General features: G+C 33.3%; 3 protein-coding genes across 3 annotated transcripts; 2 read left to right on the forward strand and 1 right to left on the reverse strand.

The window, feature by feature from the left end:
• Positions 1–13804: 13804 nt before the first annotated feature.
• On the forward strand, positions 13805–15882 carry LOC139885306 (caffeoylshikimate esterase-like). The gene is made up of 8 exons (XM_071869225.1): positions 13805–14101; positions 14249–14278; positions 14418–14547; positions 14635–14781; positions 14872–15002; positions 15113–15250; positions 15367–15465; positions 15667–15882. Exons 1-8 carry the CDS (start codon positions 13805–13807, stop codon positions 15880–15882), a joined length of 1188 nt encoding a protein of 395 aa, XP_071725326.1.
• Positions 15883–16636: 754 nt separating this feature from the next.
• LOC139885307 (epi-neemfruitin B 7-O-acetyltransferse L7AT-like) lies at positions 16637–17968 on the reverse strand. The gene has a single exon (XM_071869226.1). It carries the CDS (start codon positions 17966–17968, stop codon positions 16637–16639), a length of 1332 nt encoding a protein of 443 aa, XP_071725327.1.
• Positions 17969–23271: 5303 nt separating this feature from the next.
• Positions 23272–25346, forward strand: LOC139885308 (uncharacterized). Its single transcript, XM_071869228.1, has 6 exons — positions 23272–23321; positions 23603–23735; positions 23833–23936; positions 24404–24575; positions 24672–24812; positions 25002–25346. Exons 1-6 carry the CDS (start codon positions 23272–23274, stop codon positions 25344–25346), a joined length of 945 nt encoding a protein of 314 aa, XP_071725329.1.
• The last annotated feature ends 1816 nt before the right edge of the window (positions 25347–27162 follow it).

Consider the following 27162-nt stretch of genomic DNA (forward strand, 5'->3'; position numbering starts at 1 on the left):
CTAGGCTACTACTCCTTGATTCATTTACTTAACCTTGACATGATATTTTTTTTTATATACTGTAACTATTACAATAAACTATCCAATATCCGTTCTTCCCAAGAATCGAATCCCCAACCTTTCGAAAGAGAAAAATGTCGAACCACTACGCCACTGCCGTGGTTGGCATGATATGTATATTTATTTATTTAGTACTAGGATTTTGAGGCTGTTTATTAAAGGTTTTTTTTTTTTGAAATTTGTTTACTAGAGCTTGCTTTGCGCTTGAAGGTCTGTGTATTTTCATCGTCTTTTGGTGTAGATACTTACAAAGTCTCCGCGCTTCGAAAATGACCGCTTCTAATGAATGAGGAACTAAGAGAAAAGTATCAATTGTTTTTTTTTATAATATTAGAAGAAGCAAAAAGAGAGGATCAATCCTCAGTTACAAATAAAAGTTCGAGAAAAGTATCATTGTAAACGTCTTTTTGTTGACAATTGTAGAGCACGTCCACAAAAATTTTAGATATCCTCATTAGTAGGCAGTTAAGGATTAATGTCTACTTAATTATAGATGCTTGAAATCGTTAACAAAATTGGAGCAAATTAATGTCACGATCATATCGATTTTGTGTAATAAACGTGAGTTATTAGCTGCCTGCCAATGTTGTACCCTGACCTCTTTTCTATTGCCATTAGCAAGAGTAAACTTAATAGAACACAGATGTATGCGTGAACAAAATAAAAAATAAAATAAAAAAATATGTGCGAGAGCGCCATTTTTTTAGGTCAAGTCATGACATGCTGATGGTTTGAGATATTTGTAGTTCAAATTATGATAATCTTAATGACACTAGTATATCGTTGAAGAAATTTAAATTGGGAAAGTCTTTTCCGTTGGGTGTTGTTTTTGTACACCAAATAAATTTGAAGGATTCTACCAAATGTAAGTAAAGTTTTAATTGGTTTTTATTAAGGGTCGGAAAATTAGGTTTTTAGAGACGTATAAGAAACCGTCAACATGTCATGAAGTCTGTGGACTATGAAAAATCACAAATTAGGGTTAGAGTTAGCAGACAAAAATTCAAAGCAAATAAATAATTAACGAAATTAATAATTTTATTAATCTCAAAATATCAAAGCGATGTGGTTACGATTCTTATCACTCTTTTGATTAACGTCTATTCTAAGCAAAAATCCTAGGCTACTCTTTCTCAAATATATCAGCCATAAAATTATATTTTGACCCTTAATTTAGTGTACTTTCTTTTATGGATGTGAGCTAGGGTTGTTTTGGTGCTGATGAGGGTGGAGGTTCACTTGGGTGAAGCTGTGGAAATCATGTCTGGAAGCTTGAAAGTTGGGTATAGTGCAAGCTATGTAAATTTCGGTTGGTCCCTTTACCAATGCAAGGAGTCTTCATTTTATAGTGGCTGAAGGGGAGATCTGGGGTATGTGAACTCAATATTGCCTTGATGAGCGAATATTTTCTCACCCTAAATAGCTTATCTGATTCACCTTCACAGGCCTCGGGTGTTGAACCGATTTACCTTCCTTTCTTGGACACGAATATGTTTTTACCATTTATAGGTGATTTAAGTCGTTATACTTTGGGTGATCTGACCTGATTCGCCTTCCTTTCTTAGACATGAATATGTTTTTTACCATTTATAGGTGATTTAAGTCATGTGAACAATATCACCCTAAAAGACAAATATCTACTTACCATATATATTTGTCTGATTCATCTCTAGAGGCTAATTCATTTTTCTTATTTGAAGTGAATATTCTTCATTCACCCTTTGGTCAGAGCATCTTTGAGGAAGTTTCTTAAAACTTCTGATTTTTTTCAGCTTCTTTACTCAACCTTTATATCAGGCCTTCTCTAGGTCTTTTATAAATTGGATCACGACCCCCTCGTTCTCGAGAGGTTAATAATGGATTGATTAAAATTTTTCTAGCTATAAGTCTCCATTTGGCCTGATTGACCCAATTTTGACATGATTTTATATAAATATGACGTGTGATCTGTGTTATTTATTTTTTTGTAAAAATACTCAGTCTACAAAGTCAATCATGGTCTCATCACAACAAAATACTTAATTAGACAACATGCAAATAGGACTATATCGATGAAGAAGATAAAGTCGAGTTTGTGCTAATCAAAGAAAATCGATAAGAGATCGTAACCTGCACTTCTAACACTATTAAAATTAATAAAATATGTTGATTTCAATTAATTATTTGTGATCGTGGATACTTCCCAAGCCAAAAATATTTATATTTTTCGTGTTTACGAATAGGTGAATCGGACGTGAAACTCTATCCCCTTCACAACCATATTCGTCTTATGTCTAGAAATAGCAAACAAAATGAAATTGAGAATATTAATGTGAATTTTGATTCATTAGAAGATCCTTGAATTTTGGAGATTAATGTAGAGCCCTCTCCTGATGAACCTAAAATGGAAAGAACGTTTATGGATGGCAATAATAATTTTAATTGATTACGTGGTGTTTATTTTTATTTACAAACATGCTTATTTCTGCTTTTAAATTTTAAGTTGTTTATGCTTATTTCTGCTTTTAAATTTTAAGTTGTTCATGTTTTAACTGTCGGTTTTATAATAATTCTTTTTTTTAATAAATTCTTAATATAATCTATTCATATTCTCAAAGTCCGTTTTTCAAGAGTCGAATTCATGACCTCTTGCAGAGAGATAAACGTCATAATTATTGGGCTACGTCCTGATTGACGGTTTTATAATAACTATATAACTCTATATTAACTCAAAGCTCATGAACAATATTAGCGAATATATAATTTTAGCTTTCACGGCCGTCTATAAACGAGCACAGTTCACTTCAATTTGTTTATAAATAAATACTCATTAAGCGAAACGAACATCGAAGGATCGAGTTCATTTTTTGAGGGTCTTGGTCTTGGAGTCCATGAACAAAATTTGCTTTACAAATGTTGGTCAAATTGTATGGTTTAGTTTCTTTTTTCTTAGCTCACAAATTTGCTTTAGATACGTGCACAAATAGCAATATATAGAGGCAAGAAAACATGATGGTAGAGAACCTTCCGTGATCTCGAGTTTGCGAGGTTCTATATATTGAAGGTTCGCTGACTATTTTGGCCGCAATTTAACGTTTTTTTGAGCCTTAATTAGGTCGATTTTGGATCGAACGCATATTTTAAGCATTATGTATACCTCGACTTCGAGTAAGGTTTCAACCAATCGTACTTCTTAAAATGTAGGTTTCAATTAGTATATATATTGCTTTGAGGACAGCTTTGATCAGTAATTAGACTTCCAGGACGTTATCAATAAACCATGATGACATGTACGTTTTTGTTCTTCAAATCATCTAATCATTTACATGACAAAAGACACTTAACTCGATCATTGAATCATTCATGATCAATCATCAATTCATACATTATATATATATTATTTTATTTTATTTCATATTCACAATTACTTCTATACATTAATTATTCAAGATTTTCCTACGGTATATAATATGTTGATTACTACGTACCCACCACTAGCCGGACTAGAGGCTTCACACGAGTTCTCACATACCGACCATTAATTAAGCCGATATTTCTTACTCAATGCATGTACATATGAAATCATGTATCGGTCGACATTTGACGTTTGATATGGGAAAAATTATTATTATATTTATAAAGTTTTCGAATAGATATATATCATGCCACAAAATAATAATATGATGAACTTTTCACGTCATTTTCTTTCGTCCTGTGAATCATCGACCCACCATTTTGTTGAGTTAACTTGTTTCGTGAGACTAGCAATCTAAAATATTGTGAAAAGTCTAATGCATGTCAGGATTGAGCAGAAGGAAAAAGAACAATATAATTAAAGTGAAACTTGGAAAGAGAAGGAATGAAAATCAAGAAACTGTTTTAGGAAACTGGCCGTTGGAGATGGGCTCAGGTTCGATTCAAGCAATGGAGAGAAGAAGAAGAACAGTGTTACAGGTTTGGACACAAATGCATATCGTGAAGAAGTTGAGGATTTTGGTGCAGCTGTACTAAAAGTCAGGGACTCTGCTGGCTTTTCTAAAAACTTATCGACTGAGAATGCAATTGACAATTGGCGGAGCGATCGACGATTAGTCGGAGCTCAGGCGACATGCCAAAATGTTCAGGAAGACGTAAGCTACAACACCTCTTCGAGAAATTCATCTACAATTTCCCAGAATCAAAACGCCCAATTTGAAGGTTAGGGTTTCCATTTATGGTAATGCTAAAGTGCTTTAGAAGTTTCCTTTTTAGTCTGTCGAAAAATAAACTAGGGTTTGATAGTTCTTTTGCGTTAGTTGATCAAAACAATCGATTCAAAGCTCCACATTCATTATAATAGATGCTGCGGATCGAATGGTTAAGTCAATTTCATCAATTACATAGTAATGAATAATCTGCAAGTTTGATTAGCTGTGTTCTTGAGTTTACTGGAAAAAATTGGGGATTTTGTATGCTGCGAAGATTTCTTGTTCCTTTCGATTCAGTGAAACTACATTATGCATTTAGAAATTGTAGAAGAGGTTTCTGCAAGTTTTCAGCATGAGAAGAAGAGAATGACCATTGTCTTAGTCTATTTTAGTTTACATTTCAACAAGTCCAATAGTCATTTTAATTTTTAGTTAAATTATTGAAGATGTAGAATCATTTGTTAGAGTATTTAGAAGCTTTCTGTAATGGTAGACATCACTCATCATGTTTGAGACAGAAATCAACTCTAAAGTCAACTTTTTGAAGTATTTTAAAGATTAATCTGCAGATTTTGAAGGAGAAGAAATTTTTACAGCTACAAATTACCATTTTACTCAGCTAAAGGATTAAAAGTTTTGAGAAGGAGTAGTGGCGAAAAAACCCGAGTGAAACCTGCTAGTTGACAGCATATCAACTTGTGGTCCCAAAAACAAATATTATATTTTCTCTGATTTTTATAAGTCAGCTGTCATTTTTCATTTCTCAAAAATTGTAATTTCTTTTATAACGTCTAGGCTTTTGTTGGATCACTATATAAACACTTTCATATTTTTCTTTCTAAAAATGAGCTTTGAATGAAATCGAAAAGAAATTGAAAGTTTACCATCTTTTTATCAGTTTTAAATTTCTTTCTGTATTGATATTATTAGGAACAACTAAATTCGATCTAGCCTTAGTTTTATTACGATCATCCACCCTTAAACATAAATGAAATAGTCTTATTTAAATATTCAATCATCAAATTTATGTCAGGAAAGTAAAGATCATCGATTTAATTTTTGCAGATTAAATTTTCTTTATCTATAAATCATTAAAATTAATTAATTATTTTTGGATTGTATTTGGTGTCGTATTTCTTGCTTTGAAGATTTACCAGGCCATGCATTATTATTTCGAATCTTAATCACACTGACCGATCGAATTTGAAAGTTGACAAGGAGTTTAAAGGATGTCATTGGGGATTGGCCCACTACATATATACATCTTGGCTACTAATTGCAATCACTAATTATTCACTAATGACAAATGATTAACTACTATCATGTTGTGTAATAATATAGTCGTCCGTCGGCTCCCTTTAATTACGTTCGTGTGCATGAGAAGATTGAAAGAGGGAGAGGAGCTAAAATACATACACCCTATTGTTTCTGAATTTTTGCTGAGAAATTGACAATTGATTTGAGATTATATATGAGGTTCCACTAATTAAATTCTAGCTAGTTTATAGTATTAATTTCATGTTTGGTTAATAGAATCATGAATTAGTGTCAAAAATATTGGTCAGGGGATGCACATTTCTTTTCCATTTTTTCCTTATTGTAAATTATAGTAACGCATAACATGATTAATATCTATGAATAAAGATCTAATTAATATATATGGTCGATGTCCTTTGAACGTTAGATTGAATCGTCTTCTTTATGTGTTGTAAATATATAGTCTTGTATACGTGTTGTCATTGTGTTTGTTTGTGGCGAGACAACAATTGACTTTTCGACATGATTGATAGTTCAAGTTTGATATATGTTTAAAATTTTATTTTTTTGTCCTAGGTAGGACACCTTATTTATAATAAAATTTATTTGATGCATAAGAATAAACTCCTAATTGAATATAAATATATTTATAACATATATAACTATTCCTAATACAATCTACTTATCCAAAATTCGTTCCTCAAAGTGTCGAATACATGATCTCCCGTAGAAAAAACGTCTTAATCATTGAGACACAGTTTGATTGGCATATATTTATAACATATTGATTTATTTATTACAAGTTTTGAAATTAATTGATAAGATTTTTTTGAAAATCAAACTCACATCTTATTTTTAATTGTATCAATCACAAAAATCAACATAATTCGGGATACAAATATCCAAATGAGCCCCCGTTTAAACCATTGGAAAGCTAAAATATGAACCTATAAGTTTTAAAAAATAACCCGATGCTATTAATTTAGGATGTATTGAGCTCGCCAATTTCGTTCAAACTTTGATAACGGAAATGAGCTAATTGTTGTCAAAATTCCGGTGCCTACAAATTCATCTCGATAGCTAGCTTGTGGGATGATAAATAATAAATCTTTTCTTAAAAAAAAGATGTGGAGAGATATATCGAGTATTGCATAAGTCATTGGTTCGTACTTCTATGGATAAATTTTTTAGAAAAGTCTTTAAATTGTAGCAATTAAATTAAATTGAAGAATAATAGATTGTTAAGCAAAAATTTTATATTAATAATTTTATTGTTAGTTTGTAATTTCAAAATGATGTACTCAAAATCAAATCAATGAAATTGTAATGTTGACCATAATAAAGAATTGAGGAATAGGTAAGTGTGTATCATAGAGTTTATGAATCCAGCATTGAAATTCTAGGTTCAAAAGTTGAAAAATAATTGAAATCTTAATGATGAGCTCCTCCTCCTTTTACTTTTTGTTCTTTAACTTAGTCGGATATTGACATCTATAATATAATGTGTGAGAATCATTCAGAACGCAATGATAATATAGCAATTTTCATATATGCTTTCAATATTGGCATGCCCTCAAAACGATTGATTGGAAAAGCTTACTCATACTTTCATTTCTTTTTATAGTGTCTTTGTGAAAATCTTATGGTTGATAAATTAAACTAATGGCATCTTTGAAAGCTCGAGCATGCAATTTCAAAAGTGGTCATTTATATTATAGGCACACATAGTACATATATCATATTATTAATTCATATGCAATTATGCATGCATGTCCAATCGAAACCCTAGACCAATTTTTTTCTGCTACTTGTGGTATAGTTAATGATTAGATTCGGTCGATAGGTATTGGTGCAAGTGACGAGGGACTTTTTTTTATTTGATAAAGAAGCGACGAAGGAGAGCGAGAGTTGACGCAATCGATTAACGTTGTTCTTTTATGGTCTGAAGGTCACGGATTCAAAATATAGAAATAATCTTTTTACAATTACAAGGAAAAGATTGTGTATTACGACATCCTCCTCCATACTCCCTCAAAATAAAAAGAAATGACAAAGGACGTGGATCTCTTAATTACATATCATTAATTCCATTCTACTATCTTAAGGGAATAAGGATTAAAACATTTGGTGAAAGAGACCTACACATTCGTTTTTTACGATAATTCAAACATGATTAATCATAGATCATAAAGCGGATAAAAGAATTTGAATATTAGTTAACTTTAAATAAATGGTTTGATTCGATGTTAAAGACACTTGTGGGATTCATTTCCGATTGTGCCCTCAGGCCATACATACATGATACAACTCCCTGGCCTCTCATGGATCGTGCAAGTTGAAGTAGCTAATAGTATATTCACACTGATTATTGATTCAAATATGTGTCATATTCACATTGATTATTCATTTTTTAGTATAGTAGGAAAATAATGTTTAATATCTCACATTCCCTATTAATTAACAGTATTAATAGATTATAGTTTACTTCACATTTTTATTTTTATTTTGATAAATGAAGAGTTTGAGGACTGTAGTAGTTAACTTCACATTAAATTTTCTTCATTATATTTGTTAATTATATGGTATTTTATATTTAGTATCTTGGCAAAAAGTACAAGATATAATTTTTTGAGAAATCAAACACAAATTTATCTATTCTTTAGCCCTAAAAAATATATTTTCCTGAGAAAAACCAACTCCTAATTAAGTCCTAATAAATAACCAGCAGAAAATAACCAAAGAAAATTTAAACATCTCAGAAGAAATTTTTTCGCTACGTCAACTACTTTGGAGTAAGTTGCGTCCGTATTCAACATTAGACCCTTTTTGAGATCAAAATAAATTAAGGCCTTTATTTCTTCTTGAATCTTAGGAGCCGGAGAACGAGGGCCATTGCAACGTAACCGTTAATTACGTCTCTTCAACTCCAAATCCGATTCTACGGGAGGTAAACTCAAAGCTGCTTGTGATGATTAATAGGTGATATAATAAAGTACGTAACAGAAAATAATTCTAATTAATAATTATATTCTAGAAAACGTTGTACTTAGAGTACATATTGTATATATAATCATTATAAATCTCACATTAGTCTTGGTAAGATGGTTCTGTTTCGATCTATTTCACGAAAACAATTATAAGAATGTTGTAATATGATATTGTGTTTTTAAAAATAGTACCAACTGATACTCCCCTAATGAATTCAATATTATTACAGTCAAAAAAGAAAGTATCAAGTTGTAGGTCAGAGAAGATCTGCAGCCACAAATAACTGCACAAATGTGGACATTTCCTAAGGTAGAAAAAAACATGTAGATTGTGGAATATATGCATTAGCTGGAAAGACTTTCTGTACGAAAAAAAATTGAGATTTCTGCTTCTTTATGGACTTGAAAGTCTAATCTCTGAAAAGATAATTAATTTATCCTCTAGATTAGATGTACTTAGAAATCATTGAATGGGGTCCTCCTAAGATTTCAAAACTAATCAAGAAATACTTCTCCAAATTAAAGATAAAAACTAGAATATATCTAACTGGAAAATATTTTAATAATAATTAGATAGACTATTATGTATTAATGATTAAGTTGGACTATCTCGGCAAGATTTTTTATTTTCTAGTCACAATACAATCGAGCCTGCTTATAAGGCTTATCATAGTCGAAATTAATGACTTGAAGTTGAAGATGAGATCACAAGTAATCATGCATTACGTTCTATCATGCATATATAACTATATATTCTTCCTTTAACTCGATCGGTTTAAAAAAATCAAAAAGTAAACAGTGCAGTACAACTTTGTTATATTTAATTACCATGGATATTTTGAGTCGACTCAATGTTTCTTTTAAGAAAAAAATGATAAAAAAAATCAGGAAATGTTACCCATTAAATTTTTGGATAACTGGGGAATTGAGTAGTGGCTACCAGAGACTTCAATCCATCTTTATTTCTTGTTCCATCGATCACGTTGTTTCATAATCTATATATATGAAAAATGTCATTCTTCTAATTAATCTTCATTTCTAATTATAGTATTTATCAAGTTTTTGGTGTTTAAGTTAAAAACGGAGTGGTTACTGCACCTTGTGCTCCTAATAAAAAAGAAACACAAGTACAAATCAAGAAGAAACACAAGTACAAATAACAAGAACACAGCAAAAGCTCATCAAACAGAACAAACAAATAGTAGAATTTGTGATTTTGTAATCGAATGGATGATATTCTAACTTGTGCAAAAATTTGAATCCAATCTGAGGTTAAAGTTAGGCATCTAAGATGTTTTGATCCTAATAAATTAGTTTGGGTTCGATTTAGTACTAAGGTGATCACTCAAAAAACCAATGCAACCAAAATAAAAGTACTTTGAAACTAGAAAAATAAAACAGATGATGAACTTTTAAGAGAAATTTTTGATATGATCTTTATTAACCTAAAAGCTCATTAATGAAAAGAATAAAGTTAATGACCTTTTATATTAATCCTCAGCTATTCTAGACGTCATAAACTTGAATTACAAAATGCTGGAAATGAAAATACATGTAGGAAAAGCAAAAAGTACTTTTGAGACCATAAGACTAAAACTGCTAGAAACTTAAAACGACTGAGTTTTTGCTTGCTCTTCACTTCATTGCTTTTCTTTTAATCTTCAAAATGAGACTGCAATCAGCTGGAACGGAGATTTTACTTCATCTCCATCTGAACTCCAAATTTGTAGAAGAACACACAAAACAGCAAATGGTTGACTTTGTACTTGACTTTTGATTCAGCGCTTCAAATGACATAGTACCAATGTAGAAACCTTTACTACACTACTACTGAACTTTTCCAATTTAAACTTTTTCATTTGATTGACTAAAACTGAAACTGGGATTGAAATTGCAGAAAGTAAGCTAAAACAGCTACTTTGAGTACCATGATCATTTTTGAGCTTTTTCATCGCAAGGTTTGTACACAAAACATCTTCATAGTCACCAATGTATGCTTTCTGAATCAAAAAATCAGCCAAAAACAACTTGCAGTTGAAATCCCCAATTCTGACAGCAGAAACCCAGAACTCAAGTTGATCGAGCAAACATTTTATTCATTACTAGATAATTGCTAAAATTGAGTTCATAATCAGATTCAGAGCATCAATTCGACCCTAAATGGCCTTTTGAATCATCAAAATCCATCAAGAGTAGCAAAAGATAAGCTAACCCTAATTATTCGGAAGAGAGAGAAAGCTTAGTAATGAAACAGTAACCTAAAACCCTAGGTGAATTGGGGTTTTTCGATCTGGGAAATCGTAGATGAATTGCTCTTAGAGGTATTGTAGCGACGTCTTCCTGAACATTCTGGCTTGTCGTCCGAACTCCGACTAATCGCCGATCGCTCCGCAGAACGTCAATTTCATTCTCAGTCGACGAAGTTCCAGAAAAGCCGATGAAGTCCTCAACTTTTAGTGCAGAGACAACAAGGTCCTCAAGCTTTTGACGATGTGCAGAATCGTCCTTGACAGTCACAACTGCATATTCAACTTTAATCTTCTCTGCATTGCCTCTAATCGATCCAATTTTGTTTCTCTTTGCTTCAGGATCATCTATAATACTTAGGAGATCTTTGACAAATGCATTGATGCCAATTTTGATGGCCTTTTCCATTGCATTTTTCTTTTTCTTCAACTGCAAACTTGATTTCTTCTTTTTCTTTTGAGCTTTCTTCTATTCCAAGCAAATCAATCCTTCAATATAATGTTGGAATGCAGGCTCGGCTAAACAACCTCTTTCAACAACTATTACTTTGATCATTGTTTCTTCAAACTATAAAAATTTAATTAATGGATATGATTAGACTACTAATTAATCAAAGCATAGTCTGAACATAAAAAAAAAATATATATATTCAAAGCAAAGTTCCCGCTTGTTAAAAAATTGCGAGCCAATTAGAAGTATAAAACTGTTTGAACTTTGAAGTAAATGATTGGAGATTTGAATAATGTGATTATATATTTCTAATTATTTCTAGTTTCTTTTACGGAGGCTAAAATTTGGGTGTTGGGTGTGCTTATGGCAAACTTTTCGTCGAATTGAGTCCAATATTTCACATGAGATGGTATTCTAATCGATCAGCACATTAATAAACAAAAATCTCCACAGATCGCAACACAGACTAGCTAGATCGATCATTCTCTTTCGTTACCAACCATTTTACTTGAATAAAACTTAAAGAACAGCAAAATGTTATACGAAACTTATAAAAAGATAAGTGTACAAAGAAAAAAAAATTTATTAGATTTTCTTTAAGTCATGTTTGTTTATATATTTTTATTTTTCTTTTACACTATATTGATGATTATATTATATTTTTTCTTATATATATTATATGATTCACATAATATATCTTATATGAGGATTTGTGAACTTTAAAGGGCAAAAATCAAACTAAAAACTTAATAAAAATAAATATAATCTTAATTTTTTAATAACTATTTTTCTTTAACATGTATTATTGTAGTGGTGGACACAGCATTTTTGCTGTTTCTAAAGAGCATCGAGTTTTTTTTTTCCATTTACTTTACCCACACGCTATTAAGTAATTATAATCAAATTTGTCTCTTTGGCTTGATGACAAACAATCTAGCAATAATTTTGATGTAAATTTGAGATTTTCTAATCACTGGTTAGAATCTTTAGTACGCACCTTAAGAAAGCTGCCAAGAATAGAATTCTGGATGGGAACCTGTCGAGTATCGACCAACTGTTGGAAAATAATTAGCTTTTAATTTATTTTACATTATTCCTAAAGTAAAATTGGATTACCATCCATTATAAATCACTTTCCATAAAAATAATTTATGTATTTTTAATTTATAACATATTTATTATTACAAAGTAAATACAACACACAAAAAATACACATATCGAAATTTGAATGGAATGCCTTAAAGTTGATGAATTATGTCATTATGCATCTAAGAATTTCTCAAATATTAATTAACATGCAATAGGAAAGTAGAAACAATTTCAATTTTTCTAAAGAGTTTCCAAAAGTTTATTTAACAGGCCCAATGATCATTATATATATATATATTATACAAAGTGATATTGTGAAAGAAGCCCCAACTTACAAGGCACCCTCAGCCCAGTGGGCTAGAGGAGTAGGGAGATATTGGTTGATCATTTCATAAAATTGATGGTATAGGAAAATGGAGTTGATCAGTTTCATAACTTCATTATATTCAAAAAAAAAAAAAAGTTTCATAACTTCACATTTATAGTTTTCTAAATTTTATTTCACGAATAGAAAGTCGCTATCCTAAATACTAGAAGAAGCTTTTAATCTTTAGGATGTCTTTTTTAAAACAACATACTGTAGTATATATTTCCGACGTTTTTGTGTAGGGAATTTCGTAATCCATTTCGACTCACTTTCAATAATGATTAACAGGGAGAAATTTTTGACAGTACAGATTTTCTAGGGGCCAATTTGATCAAATGCATAACCTCTGGTCTCAATATCAGTGAAGCGATTTTCTTTCTTGGACTTCCACTTCCACAGTGGAACACACATGCTCAACGTGCGCTCTCTAGTTATTTTCACTTTTCAGTGCGCCATTGACAACGACCTGCAACTTTCTTTTTTCGTTCACCAATATTACTTTGTGTTGTTGGAAATAAATTTGAGGAAATAATCCGGTGAAAGTAATTCACACCAATTTTCATACACACCACATTTTAAACTGTTGTACGTTACGATAACATACAATCATTTAAATTATTGTTGGTGTGCACAAAAATTGATGTGTATTTAACATGACTCGAAATAATCTCTCCGAGCAAGAATATTCATAGTTTCATATATGGACGAAGGCCGGACTTTCATCTACCAACTACGAGTGTCAAAAAAGGAGCTTCAAAATATCCAACAAACTCTCAAGTTGAGTTTCTTTTGTTTGAATTTCTCTTTGTATATTACATGTAACAGGTCATTCGGATTGATAACTTCAAGTAGTTCGACGAATTTGATCATCTTGAATTCTTGATCAATAGAAACAAATTTTGAAAAAATAATAATAAAATTATTGTAAAAAGTAATTTGCCTTATAATAAATTGATTTATTTCGAATAAATTGCTTGGGAGAATGAATAATTTTTAAAATATTAAAATGGATACATTACTTCAGAAAATAAAATAAAAAAACATCGAAAAAACAAAACAAAATGGAAGTATGATTCAAGTCTCATATAGACTATAGTTATCGATCATACTATTATTATAAGAATGTTCTAAGACCACAGTCCAAATAAAATGTTGAACTTGGACATCAGAAAGAAACGACAATGAGCATCCCATTAACGTCTTGTGCGCCGCCGGCGGCCTCCCTCTTCCACCGGAAGCTCAATATTCCGGCGACGCATTTCATGACCCAGATACCCGATTTAAAGAAGAACCAGTATAGCTGTCACACTCGCAGCCAACTAACTGTCACAGCTGCAAAGAGAAAAGTTTCCATTGATGGCGTTAGTGAAGAATTAAATCTGATTGCTTCTCAAAGCCTTGATTTTGCTCCAGCTCGTAGACGAGTTCGATCTGCTTTCGTTGAGGTCCACCAAAACCTTGATCATTGCTTGTTCAAGGTCAGTTTCTACTTCCATTCATATGATCATGATCGGGACCATTTGAAAAAACTTGCTCAAAGTTTGGATTTTTTTCTCAAGTTTTTTTTATTAATTAACTGATGTTGGTTTCCTATTTTCTTGTTTCCCAACTTGGTGGTCTGTTAGTTTGCTCCTGAAGGGATCAGAACAGAGGAGGTAAAGTAAAAATGCTATTTTTATTTATTTTACTCGATGAAATCAGCTTCATTTTCAAATAAATGTGTTCTTAGCAAGCAAAGATGTTCTAAGTAACCTAAAGCTTTGATTAATGTTGGTGGCTTTTGTCTTTCAACAGTGGTATGAGATAAGTTCAAGGGGAGTTGAGATCTTTTGCAAAAGTTGGAAGCCAAAACAAGGGGTTCCAATTAAAGGTGCTGTGTTCTTTTGCCATGGATATGGTGATACTTGCACTTTCTTCTTTGAAGGTTCGTTTTCTATTACATCTCTTTTGCCATGGATATTAACTACCATCTAGTCTATGTTTGGTAAATAAGCAAAATTTGAAACTTCAGGTATTGCTAGGCGAATAGCTGCATCTGGATATGGTGTTTATGCTTTAGACTATCCTGGCTTTGGTCTTTCTGGAGGATTGCATGGTTACATCCCAAGCTTTGACGGCTTAGTCGATGTTGTCGTCGAACAATATCAAAAGATCAAAGGTTGTGTGGTGTTTTCATTAATGAATTTTGTTTTGTGCTCATGGACATGGGCTAGAAAGAAAGATCTGAGTTGATATTTCTTACTTATAGCAAAACCTGAGTTGAGAGGGTTACCTCATTTCGTTTTTGGGCAATCGATGGGCGGAGCGGTTACTCTGAAAGTTCATCTGAAAGAACCTGAGAATTGGGATGGAGTTATTCTTGTAGCACCAATGTGTAGAGTAAGCCTCTCGTTTTTTGCATATTCTGAATGAAATTTCAATCATTAGTTATGCTTCACAACGTGTTTTGTTGTTTGACTGATAAAATTTGCCAACTCTTTTTGTTTAAGGTTGCAGAAGAAGTCCTTCCTCCAGCTGCTGTTTTGAAGGGATTAACCATCCTGTCTAAAGTCACACCCAAAGCTAAGCTTCTTCCTGAGAGAGATCTTGCCGAGCTCGGATTCCGAGACCCAAGAAAAAGGAAACTGGTTAGTTCACTGTCTCATCTAATCATTTGTCTTTGGAAAATTACTTTACTCTCTAATTAAGTTTGGAAACATTGAAGAGGAACGCCTTTTTAACATCTCTTTGTCTTCTGTGTTAGGCTGCCTACAATGCGATCTGTTACAGTGACCGGATGCGCTTGATAACTGCTGTTGAACTTTTAAAGGCCACCAAGGATATCGAAATGCAAGCACATAAGGTCAATGCTTTATTCATCTTTGGAGCATATAGAAAAACCTAAATTGGACATTTTCTTTCAAAAAGCCCAAAATTGTTCATTATCTTGGAATTTTTCTTCTACAAAAGGAGACAAAGTTTGGACTTTTGTAAAAATGCAGGGATTAAATAGTCTTTTAATGTGTAAAACACCAGTTCTTATCATCTTTGAGAAATTTTACAGGTTTCATCCCCATTGCTGATAGTTCATGGAGCTGCTGATAAGATTACCGATCCATCCGTGAGCCAATTTCTTTATGAGAAAGCCTCCAACAAGGATAAAACTCTGAAACTTTATGAAGGAGGCTATCATTCCATTCTTGAAGGTGAACCTGATCATAGAATTTTTACCATCATCGATGATATTGTTTCGTGGCTCGATTCGAGATGTTCCATTTGAAATATTTAGAAAGCTTTCAGCCGATTCAAGTCAAGTCCACTACATTGCTTTAATGATTCAAGTATCTATTAACTACCATTGTTTGCTGGTTGAAGTAGATAAGTTTGACATCAATAAAGAGAATGAACGATACTTTTATGTATATTAAATCTATTCTTTTATGTGCCTTAGAGCATGTCAGTATAGTTTTGTGTTAGAATGAACGCACTGTAAGTATGGATGCTATGTTATAGTAGTCCACGTTATTGTTGTTTTTTAGTTGACATGTCCTGGCTATTTCAATGCCTGAATTTGAAATATATGAACTATTCATTTGGTACATTTTGCCTCGGCTAGATTGAAACTATAGTTGCTATATATTTGGGTGCCTCATATGTGAAGGAAACACATGGGATAGGCATAAGCACGAAAAGAAGACGGTCTGTTTGAAAATCATGCATCATTTACATTGAGCATTATTTAATCGTTGAAGCAGCACTTGCACCTTCTAGGCTTAGAATTTCGAAAACGGTTCTATTCATTTCTGAACTGGGTTTTCTCCCAATTGCAGAAACCCCCATTTTGTCAATCCTATCCAGAGGCCGCATCAGAAACACAACAGGAGTAGAAACACAACATAAACTATTTTCTTAGGGATTTTGCTGGTAGACAAATACTGGATAGATTGGAAAACAGCATACAACCTAAAGCACGTTACCTTTTCATGTAATTCGGGTAATAAACAGTCGATAATACCATCGTTAATCTCCATTTGTCAAGGATGCTCAGTTAAATGAAGAGGGCTCGGGTCAATGGAAGTCAACGAGACAAGCTCTGGATCTTGTTGTAGGAAACTCATGTCTTGCTCATCCAGAGTTATCCATGCTTCTATCCCTTCACCACAGCTCGTGTCATTCAAAATCACAAAATTCATTACCATTGTGCCTCCAATCCCATAACTGCTTACCCAAATAGGCTTACCCCAACCAAAATCAGCCTCGTAAAACCCGAGTTTGCACCAGCTAGTGCAACTAAGATAATCTGTCCCATCTAGAATTGTGAGCTCCTTGAAAGATTCTGTAACCATCGACTTCCTTTCATTGCCTCTCAGTCTATCCGTCAATTTGTAGTCAACTTTTGATATGGCACCTTTTACTTCATTCATTAAGTGATACAATTCTGGCTCGTGTTCGGAGTTACACTTTGCGGAAGCTATCCAGAGGAGATTTCCTATCGACTTCTCGTACAAGGAGGATGATACTATTCTTCTTCGGAGATTCACCAAATGCGTGATTAGAGATGGCCTATGAAAACCATGCCTGTTTTTAGAGGCAGTGATTGTGCATCTCCAGAGAAAAGCAGAAACTGCCTCCACTCGAGTAATTCGAGATTTCAGAGTTGCTTGCGCTTTAAGTTTTGCAATCGAGGAGGCATTAAACAGAAATCTCTTGGTGATACACTTTCCGGGTTTGAATAAGGAACCCCACATTACATTTGTAGAGTCCCTAAGCCACAAATCATCATCAGATGGGAAGAGAGAATATGCCGAGAAGTCGGGAACCATCAAATTTTCAGCTTCACTGGCCATCGAAGAACACCAGGCTTTGAGGAAGGTCCCCAGAGCATGACCATCCAATACCTTATGTGATATACACAAACCAATTGCTAAACCACCACACTCAAACACAGTCACTTGAAAATTAGACACAAAAGTCCCTTCAATGGGTCCCTTCAAGACAACTTCACATGGAAGAAACTTGTGGATTTGTAACAAATCAGGTCGGCATAGGAAGTCGTTGAGGCTAATATTCAGTCTAGCTTCCACAAAATAGGCCCCTTCATCGTTGCAGTCGATGGACAGATCGTCCTTCATTTTCCCGGCCAGCATATAAAAGTGTGTTAAGATCTTGGACAGGGAACTTTTCAGCAAGTTAACTTTCCCGACAGTGTCTAGGCCATCTCCGGAAGGATAAAACAGGACAAGTGGAGCATAAGGACATGGCATTAGCTGGTCTAGAAGCGAAAACTTGAAGTTTTTTGAGTGGGGGGATGTAGGAGAAGAAGGTTTTATTGTTTCTTTGCGAACTATTTCGACAGTTGAAGCCATGGTTTGTTTGCTTGTTGAAACACCAACTTGGCTTGAAAGAATTAAGTAATACTCCAAGTCGTTCGACGCAAACTAGAACATGTTAAGTAAGACAGGAGACGGCTTAGTGATACCCTTAATATTCTTGAGAATTCGTCACGTGTCGTATGTCAATGGCTAATTAGCTAAGCTTGTCATTCTCGACTCATTAGATGCTGTTTACCTAGTCAAAATATGCTAATTGGGATTCAACTCCTTGACATCAAGCTCCTGCAAACATATCCCCCATATAAAAAAGAAATGAAAACAGATCCCCCAAATCAAAAAGAAAAGAAAATAAAATAAAATCACCAACCTCTCCAAATGGTGGGATTAATGTTTCTTAAGTTTAACCTCTCCAAATGGTGAGATTTATGTTTCTTTAGTTTGTTTAATTTTCAGTATTTAGTTTTTAAGCTAAGTAGTGTAGTATACGTACCCACGCATCGTCCAGGATCCCATTTGATTAAGCCATTCATGATTAAATTTTGAAATTAATGATTTGAAAAATATAAGTGGGGCAATGATTTGGCGAATATAACAAAGTTAATCAGTAATAATATTTTTTTTAAAATAAAATAAAAATCCCCGCAAACACTTTATATTATAATCAAAGGCATATTTTTGGGATGCCTTTGCTTGTGTTTATGTGTACTGTCCGTTCGGCTGGTTCCCTGGAATACCATCTTCCATTCACTGAAGAAAAGAAAAGAAAAGCTAAAGGGTTCCCCAAATATCATAAGAAAAAGCAGAATAGGCTCTCTCAATGGTCATAAGTTTTCAGTTTAGCATGCATTGATTTTTCATTTATCTCTCTTGTTTTTCTCGTTGTATTGTACTTTTCTTGACTATGCATTATCAGTTTATCCTCTTTATTAAAAATAAAAGTGTGGCACCCGTATTTCATCCCTTATATGGATCTAGTATGTGATCCATTGATATCTTTTATCATCTGCGAAAATTAGGTCCTAATCGTGCCTCATAATCTGAACCTGTTTAATTTGGAGAAAATATTTATTTTGTAGAAATCTACAAGCTATAATGCGTAGTGAGGTTTTATTGAAAACATTTCATTGAATCATTCGTTAAGGTAAAACGTTTGAATTCATAAACATCTTAAATCATTTTGTCATCATAAGTCGTCATAAAACATCTTTAGAAATCATCGAACCCCATCAGTGAAAATATCGGGATGACTGACAATAGGTGAGACCTACTGTAGTATCCAAATCTATCGGCAGCCCGTCAACATGGGCACAATTATCAAAAACTCAAGCTAGATATACTAGGGGAGCCGTACCCTCTGATCAGACCGTCAACATGAGGTCACAAGGACCAAGTATTCTATTACGGATTGGGTCGCCACGAAGTCGACCGAACCCTCTATTAATAAAACATTTTAATTGGATTCGCATTTATATAATCTGTATAATAAAGCAAAAACTTGCTTTTAAATTCATCATTTATCTCTAAGCAAAAACTTGCTTTTAAATCATTAGGAAGCGAAGAAAACTTTGCTTTTAGGGTCTTTGAAGGTTTTTTCCAGTTTTCAAAAGTATAATACGTATCTATGCCATATATTTAAATAAAACTTAAAGCAACTAGATAATCGGAAACTATGGCATAGTAATATATATATATATATATTTCATGAAACATCAACATATTTTTCGTAAAGAAGATGAAAGTAACACTCACCTTATAGAGCTCTTCGATTCGTTCCGTCCGATTAACGTTGCAATTTATCGACCTATCGAAATATCGATTATTAATTTCATACGTACTTACGCTTAACGGAAAATTACTCGAATTAAATCCTACGCGTCACACTCGTCGCGAAATATTTAATTTAAATTTTAAAATATTTATCTAATTTATTCTATATTAATATTTATCTTAAAATCATTTCTCTAGTTTAATTATTTAATTAAATATTTATATAAGAAAAAAATATCTTCAAACTTCACATAATATTCCAAATAGTTTAAAATGATATTCTGCCATTTTACCATAATTTTTCTAAAGTGTAATATTACTTAAAATAATTTTGAAAACATTTAGTTACATTTAAATTATTTCTTATAACCTTAATCAACTCAGAACTCAAAATAAAATAAATATAATCTCCAAAAATTATGAATTTTTGATATTATATTCAGAATAATATATGTAACTTATTGTAAACATTTGGTAGGTTCGAAAGCAGTAAAAATAATTTTATTAGGTTCGGAATATAAAAAAATTATTTTTAGGGTTTCAGTTTAGGATCGGAATACTGGTTTCGGCCCTGAACCGAATTGATTCGAAATGAACCGAACAGAACCGATTTTAAAATATTGAAATGACGATTTAACCTTTGACTAAAATCTGACCAAATAAAAACACGTTGGTGAACTTGTAATTATTTTTAAAACATAAGGGTAAAACAGTCGTTTAAAAAATTAAACCGGTTTTTAACATTAGTTTAAAAAGGGATTGAACCCGCTGGTTCAATCATTTCTTCTTCTCCTTCACGTCGAGACATCACCGGAATCCTCTGGAATTGCCGGATTTTTCCAGAATCCGGCGACGATGAACGTCGCTGATTCGGGAAAATTCCGCCAATTTCCAAAATTAAATTCAACAAGGATTACGAATCTACGATCGGTTTTCTCTAATTCTTTTCCGGTAAGCTTTAATTTCAATTTCTAAAAATTGGGGTTCATCGGAATATTTGGGGTTTTCTTCCGATTATCATATATGTTATTCTAATCCATCTCTACAACGTTTCTACACAACAATCGACTTTAAAAACGTTCTAATTTAGGCGGAATTGAATTTCAAAGTTTCGGGTAATTACCAGATCGGCTGAAATCGATTTGTTTTGGTGTTGTTGGTTTAGAGACAGGTTGGAAACGCCGAATTTAATGCTCGACGTGGCTGGAAACGGCTGATTCGGTCACGACTCATAATTGACTTAGCGTCGACTCGGTGACTTCCGGTTGGCTGTTGGATCAACAACGGCGACGGTGGTGGTCAGTGGACAACGAGGAACACGACTGAGGTAAGGTTTAAGCTTTCTGGAAAAATTTTGTTGATTGTTGCTCTGTTCTTGGCAGAATTGCTCTCTGTGATGTTCTGTTGATGATTCTGGTTGTCGTGTTCTCTGTGTCAATGAATTGGAAGTGATTTAAAAACTGTTAGGTGCTTAAATTGTTAGGTAGGATAGCTGTTAGATTGTAGAAAAATCAGCTGGTTTGTTTTGAAAATCTTTGTTCATGTTTGGCTTGTTATGAATTGTCAATCCAGTTGTGCTGAGATGTCCTTGCTGCCGATTGAGTATTATGACAGGGGTCATGGCTGTCAGATTTTGGTTGAGATATGCATCACAAATTTCAATATTTGTAGGCTAAGCATGTGAAGAGAAAAATGGCCATTGACTTGTTTGTTTGGTTTTATGCAGGATGTCAAAAGAAGGTGGCTGCTTTGTCTAGGATTGCAGCTGTCTGCTGAAGAAATGAGGCTGCCGGTTGTAAGTGTAGTATGTAGGTGTATGGTATAGGCATACTTATGGACTTGAAAGTAGTATGTGTATGATAGGGAAAGAGTAACATTGTAGGTATTGAAAATACTTGTAATGGTTATTGTATTTGGATAATCAGTTGTAAATGGACTTTGTAAACATACTTTCCATGTAATAATTTTAGTGCAGAAAACATTTCTTAGCAAATCACATATACTACTTGCGTCCATTTGCTCAAATCGAATCTATTTGACGTAATAAGTCGTAACTTAACGTAGGAGTAGGAACGTCTAATATTGTTATCAACATAAAAACGTAAATTTAACTTAACGTAAAAATTTGTCGAAATTTGTTCGTTTCACTTAATCTATTCGATTTTAATTTATTATACGAGAAAATATTTCAAGACGTAAAATCGAAAAAGTTTTTCACGATGGTAGACTAGGACGCAGTCGTTACAAAAAGTGTATTTTGAAGATGCATTATTTTATATAACTACATTAGTTTTCATATGAAATTCAAAAAAAGAAAGGAAAAAAAGAAATGATGATTCAAGAAATGTAACGATTAATTTGAATTATAGAATCGATCGATTATAGCAGAAGGTGATAGAAATGAAATTATGTGATCTAAACTGCTATATTCTTTTTTGATTAACTATCGTATTTTTATATAAAAAATGCGATGCAGAGAGAGTATGTGAAGAATGGAGCTTACAAAATTGACGTTTGATACCACACTGTCTTTTTTTGTCTAGGAAAAAGAACACCATTTTTTATTATGATGAAGTCAAAAGTATATATGACAATGTTAATGTAGAACTTTTGCAATATGATGTGATGTGACCTTGTAATTTGAAAGAAGATGTGGTGATAATTTTATTTTTATAAATAAATGTTGTAATTTCTTTTGATAATTTAGAGAGATCCAAGAGATTATATCTCGAAAGAAATCAATTGAGTCTATATAAAGATTTGAGATGAGATAATAGTTGTGTAGTCTAAATGAAGATGGATTTCATGTTAAACAATTATATCTTTCAAAAGGAAAATGTCATCCATATTGGAGGCGAAAGACTCTAAATAGGTGCGGATACAATCGACAACCAATCAAGAGAAACCAACCGCTTAAATCTCAAAGAGTTTGGACGGATTCTCCAATTGAATTATGGAAAGAAAACAACAACACTAAACCGCTAAACGAAATCGAGTGTTGAGTCAAAACTTCCGAACCAATCTGAAGACTACCAACAAACAAATTTAGAAAAATCCACAAACTATCCATAATAGTAAACAACCTATTATTACAATGCGATTATAGAAATCTCCAGCCCATTTCTTTATTTTTTTCCCCTCTATAGGTCACTTTGTCATCCAATTATTATAATAATAATTATTAAATATTCATACTTCAAAAAATTTCCACTCTAATGACAAAGTTTACGTGAGTCGATTTTTTTTTAATTTCTACTAGGGTTCAATGTCGGCTAAACAAAACGGGAACTACCAGTCCAACCAGCCCTAAATTGGACTTTGAACAGCGGGTTTCACAGTTTGAGGATCTAATTGCAAATTATGATTTAACTCTCCGACACCAGGATTATACTTCCACACCAAACAGCTCTACCATAATTGAACTATATTAGCTAATTGACCTCGGGTTGGATTCGATCGCCAGACGCCAATCGATCAATGCAGTCTCAGCTCAAAGATCATCACTTTAATTTTATCATCCCAGAATAGTTTTGCTATCAGCTTCGAATCGAATTAGAAACTTCAATTCAATGTCGCTCTTAAATCAACTCTTCAACAGAGGCGTTTTCGGTGCAAAATGGTGAGCTACGAATTGCCCATTACTTATCGTGGAATTCTCTATTATGGGGTTTTTTCTTTTTTGGGTTTTCTATGTTTAGATGAATTCTGTAACACCCAATTGATTTTCTTATTATCTGTACCTATAGATTGTTCACTTTAGTACTTTAAGCAAGTTAAAATTTTTATGATCGTCAATGGTTCCGAAAAGAAAAGTAATTTTGCAGTTTGGAGTAGAATTTAAAGTCCCATGTTCCTAAAATTTCTCTGCTTCAACTTTCTGATTTGGTGTTTTTAATGTAGTAAAACAAGCTTGACTTTATCTCTATCGCGGATAAAATTGCTGCAAAACAAGCGAGATTTGCAGCTTAGACGTATGCGCAAGGAGATAGCACAATTTCTGCAAGCTGGTCAAGAAGCCATTGCTGGAATTCGGGTACTTTTTAGAATTGAAATTGTGCTTGATTTTGTTCATGGTTTTCAATCTTGTGGTGGAAGCTTCAATTTTTAATTTGGGTGCACTTAACTTGTAGGTGGAACACATAATTAGAGAACAGAACATAGTGGCTGCATATGGAATACTGGAACTATTCTGCGAGTTTGTTCTTGCCCGTACTCCGATTCTCGAAAGTCAGAAGTAAGTACACTGACCCGGTTTTGTTGGAATACGATTTACATGCTTGGATTATCTTGTGTGGAGTGGTAAGTCTTTTGAATCGATATAGACACACATTTTGTTTTTGATATTTCTCGTTTGCTTCGATAGGCACTAGAAACTAGAAAGCTTGCTCTCTCATGGTTATTCAATTTGAAGCCTTATATAATTTGGCAATAGTGCACTGACTTTGGACAGGGGAAGAATCGTGTATTTTAGCTCTAAACTGTGCTCAGAGGTATTTGGTTTGGAAATATGGGTTGGCATAAATGAAAACGAATTTTTGGAGTTCATATCTGATTTGGATTAGAATTTACTGGAATTGATGTGCTGACATGATGGGCTCGATATTTAATCACATTATTGCTTGCGTGTTTTTAGAATTAAAGTATGAACTGGGGAAGTTATACTTTGATTACAAATTTAATATGTTTTTTTCCATGTCACAGGGAGTTGCCAATAGAACTTAAAGAAGCTGTCGCAAGCATAATTTTTTCTGCTACAAGATGTTCAGAAGTTCCAGATTTATTGACGCTGAAGAATTTGTTCACTACGAAATATGGGAAAGAATTCGTTGCAGCTATATCAGAGCTCCGCCCTGATTCTGGCGTGAACCGCACGGTAATGGCTTTCACACGCCCATTTCTTAAGAAACCTAAGATGACATTTTAACTTGATGTATACTGACCTCATTTCTTTCCGTTTAATATTTCTCAGATAATCGAAAAACTTTCAGTTAATGCTCCACCAGGAGAAGAAAAACTCAAGGTGTTGAAGGAAATTGCACGAGAGTACAATCTGGAATGGGATTCTTCAAGTGCTGAAGCAGAATTTTGTAAAAAACACGAAGATCTACTGGTACAAACACAAAATTACGTTATTTCTTGAGTTTCTTAAATTTCTCACGTTCGCATTTGTTTTATCACTTGATCCTCTTGATATTCCAGTTTTTTGTTTGTGGAGTTGTAGGAATATTCCTACTACCGCTTTATTGGACAATTTCCAATTCTTTTGTATCATTATTTTATTATTTTCTATTTTGTGTAGGCTGGATCAGGAACTGCTCTGTCTCAAATGCCTGTCAGGCAGGATTCTTACTCTTCAGCTTCTAACAACACACATCCTAACATGTCAAGTAATAGTAATAAGGGTTCTTCTCAACCTCTTCAAGCTCCTCAACCTCCTAGCAACATGCCATTGTTGAAAAACAGTGAAATTGAATCATCGCCTAGAGATATCCCTTATGAAGTGAAAAGCACCAGTCCCGGTACGAAGATGATGACGTCACGACCATCTGATGTTCTGGAAAAAGCTCGAGCCGCCATTGCTGCTGCCGATCGTGCAACCGCTGCTGCACGAGCAGCTGCCGACCTAGCTAATGTAAAATCGTGATATAATTAAGGTAAAACACTATTTATCGGCAAATTCAAATATTGAAAGAGTTCTTGTGTTTTATACTGTATAATTACCACCATGTGAGAATAATCTCTACCGAAACCAGCAATTTAAAACTTCTAGTACATTGTGTGTTCTATTTTTCCCAATGGTCACGGATGAATTTGCTTGCTTTTTCCGTATGGATTGGATGGATACATGGTTTTTCAACTATGTGCAGAGTTGATATCGAAATAGATAAATTTCGTGTTTCTCCATTTTATTGCCTGGAAATAGCTAAATGAGTGGAATTGGCGATAAAGGTCTTTATTCGAATGATCAATGTCAAGTCAGGGTACCCTCATTCACGCGTGAGTAGATAGTGCCTGGAGAACCATTTCCTAAGGCCCAGTACTTGTTATTTGTATCCATCTCTTTCTGTCAATAGGGTACTTGTAAATAAATACTGGCCATATTTTCTGTACAATGAATTACTTATATGTTAAGAGGATGGTTACTATATAATCTGGTTCTTGTACCTTGATTCCAGAGATCAGGGGTTCAGTCATTTTGTTTTTCGGTTCGCTAAATCACAAATTGACTGAATATGGGACGGTGAAAAATCTGATCTGATTTAATCAAATAGACCGAAGTGATAGGCCTAGAATCGATTTTCTAATTTTGTACTTCTTCCGTCTCTCAATACATTCTTTTTTTAATGTATTGACATAGAACAAAGTAACATGAAAAGTATAACATATTTTGATCTTGATTGTGTATGTATGATAGTCACAATTTTTTAGACAAAATAAAAAGTCTAAAAAATCATATATGAAGGAATTATAAATAAATTAGGGTGATGATGCGAGAAAACTGTAATTGACTTTCGTTATAAGTCAGCTACGTACCTACGGTTTTTGTTTGGTTTGGAGGGTGAGGGATTATCGACTTCGACCATTAAAAGGAAAAGCACAGCAAAGCGGTTAACAAAGAGATAGCGCCTAATGATCAATGTGTGTTTCTGGTTTTTTGCTTACATCACGTCTTAAAGCTTTTGTTGGAACTAATGGGTACACATTGTGAAAGCAACAATACAATATTCCTGAGATGATAATTTCTTTCTGAATTTATTTATAATAGTGATGCCATCAAAACTTCATTACTAGCTATGACACTCACACCACACATTTGCACATCATGACATGAGAAAGATGCCTTTCTTAATATCTCTACTCTAATTAACCCCAATTATAGTGGTAGATTAGAAATTGGTCTCAATCTCAACATAGCAACGATTAGTACTTATTCTGATTTATTAACTGAAAACCTAATTACACAAAGTGATCTATAAAAGGACGACAGGCTGCTATATACATATATATATAAATAATACATATTAATAATATGCTCGAGAGAGACAGAATGGCTTTGGTTTTGAGTCATGAAGAACCAAAACATTCTTGTTTCTATTCGATCGATCTCAAAGACTCAAACAGACATACAGTCGAGAGAGAGAGAGAGAGAGAGTTAGCTCTATGTTACACTTAAGAGTCCCCTAGTTATACACATCATCATGCATGCAACCCAACTCAAAATCACGTCGTTTTCATAAAAGACACATATAAACGTAACCCTGCCTTTATAATGATTTAATATATGCAATTAATTAATCGTACGTAATGAGTGTGAAAGGGATGGAACGGGAGTTAGCAGAAGATAGTGATGATATGTTTAAACACTGTGAAACAGGACCAATGAAGCAAACAAATGTGACCGATTGCATCCTATATGTGGAACTTTTTTTTTTAACTATGGTTAATCGAACGCAAAGATT

The sequence above is a fragment of the Rutidosis leptorrhynchoides genome, unplaced genomic scaffold (assembly GCF_046630445.1).
Source record: "Rutidosis leptorrhynchoides isolate AG116_Rl617_1_P2 unplaced genomic scaffold, CSIRO_AGI_Rlap_v1 contig94, whole genome shotgun sequence".
Lineage (NCBI taxonomy): Eukaryota > Viridiplantae > Streptophyta > Magnoliopsida > Asterales > Asteraceae > Rutidosis > Rutidosis leptorrhynchoides.

Coding starts and splice junctions, on each gene's coding strand:
- LOC139885306 (XM_071869225.1), top strand. CDS start 13,805: ATGAGCATCCCATTAACGTCTTGTGCGCCGCCGGCGGCCTCCCTCTTC. Junction 14,102..14,248: donor TTGATCATTGCTTGTTCAAG/GTCAGTTTCTAC, acceptor GTGGTCTGTTAG/TTTGCTCCTGAAGGGATCAG. Junction 14,782..14,871: donor ACAATATCAAAAGATCAAAG/GTTGTGTGGTGT, acceptor TCTTACTTATAG/CAAAACCTGAGTTGAGAGGG.
- LOC139885307 (XM_071869226.1), bottom strand. CDS start 17,968: ATGGCTTCAACTGTCGAAATAGTTCGCAAAGAAACAATAAAACCTTCT.
- LOC139885308 (XM_071869228.1), top strand. CDS start 23,272: ATGTCGCTCTTAAATCAACTCTTCAACAGAGGCGTTTTCGGTGCAAAA. Junction 23,322..23,602: donor GGCGTTTTCGGTGCAAAATG/GTGAGCTACGAA, acceptor TTTTTAATGTAG/TAAAACAAGCTTGACTTTAT. Junction 23,937..24,403: donor CCGATTCTCGAAAGTCAGAA/GTAAGTACACTG, acceptor TCCATGTCACAG/GGAGTTGCCAATAGAACTTA.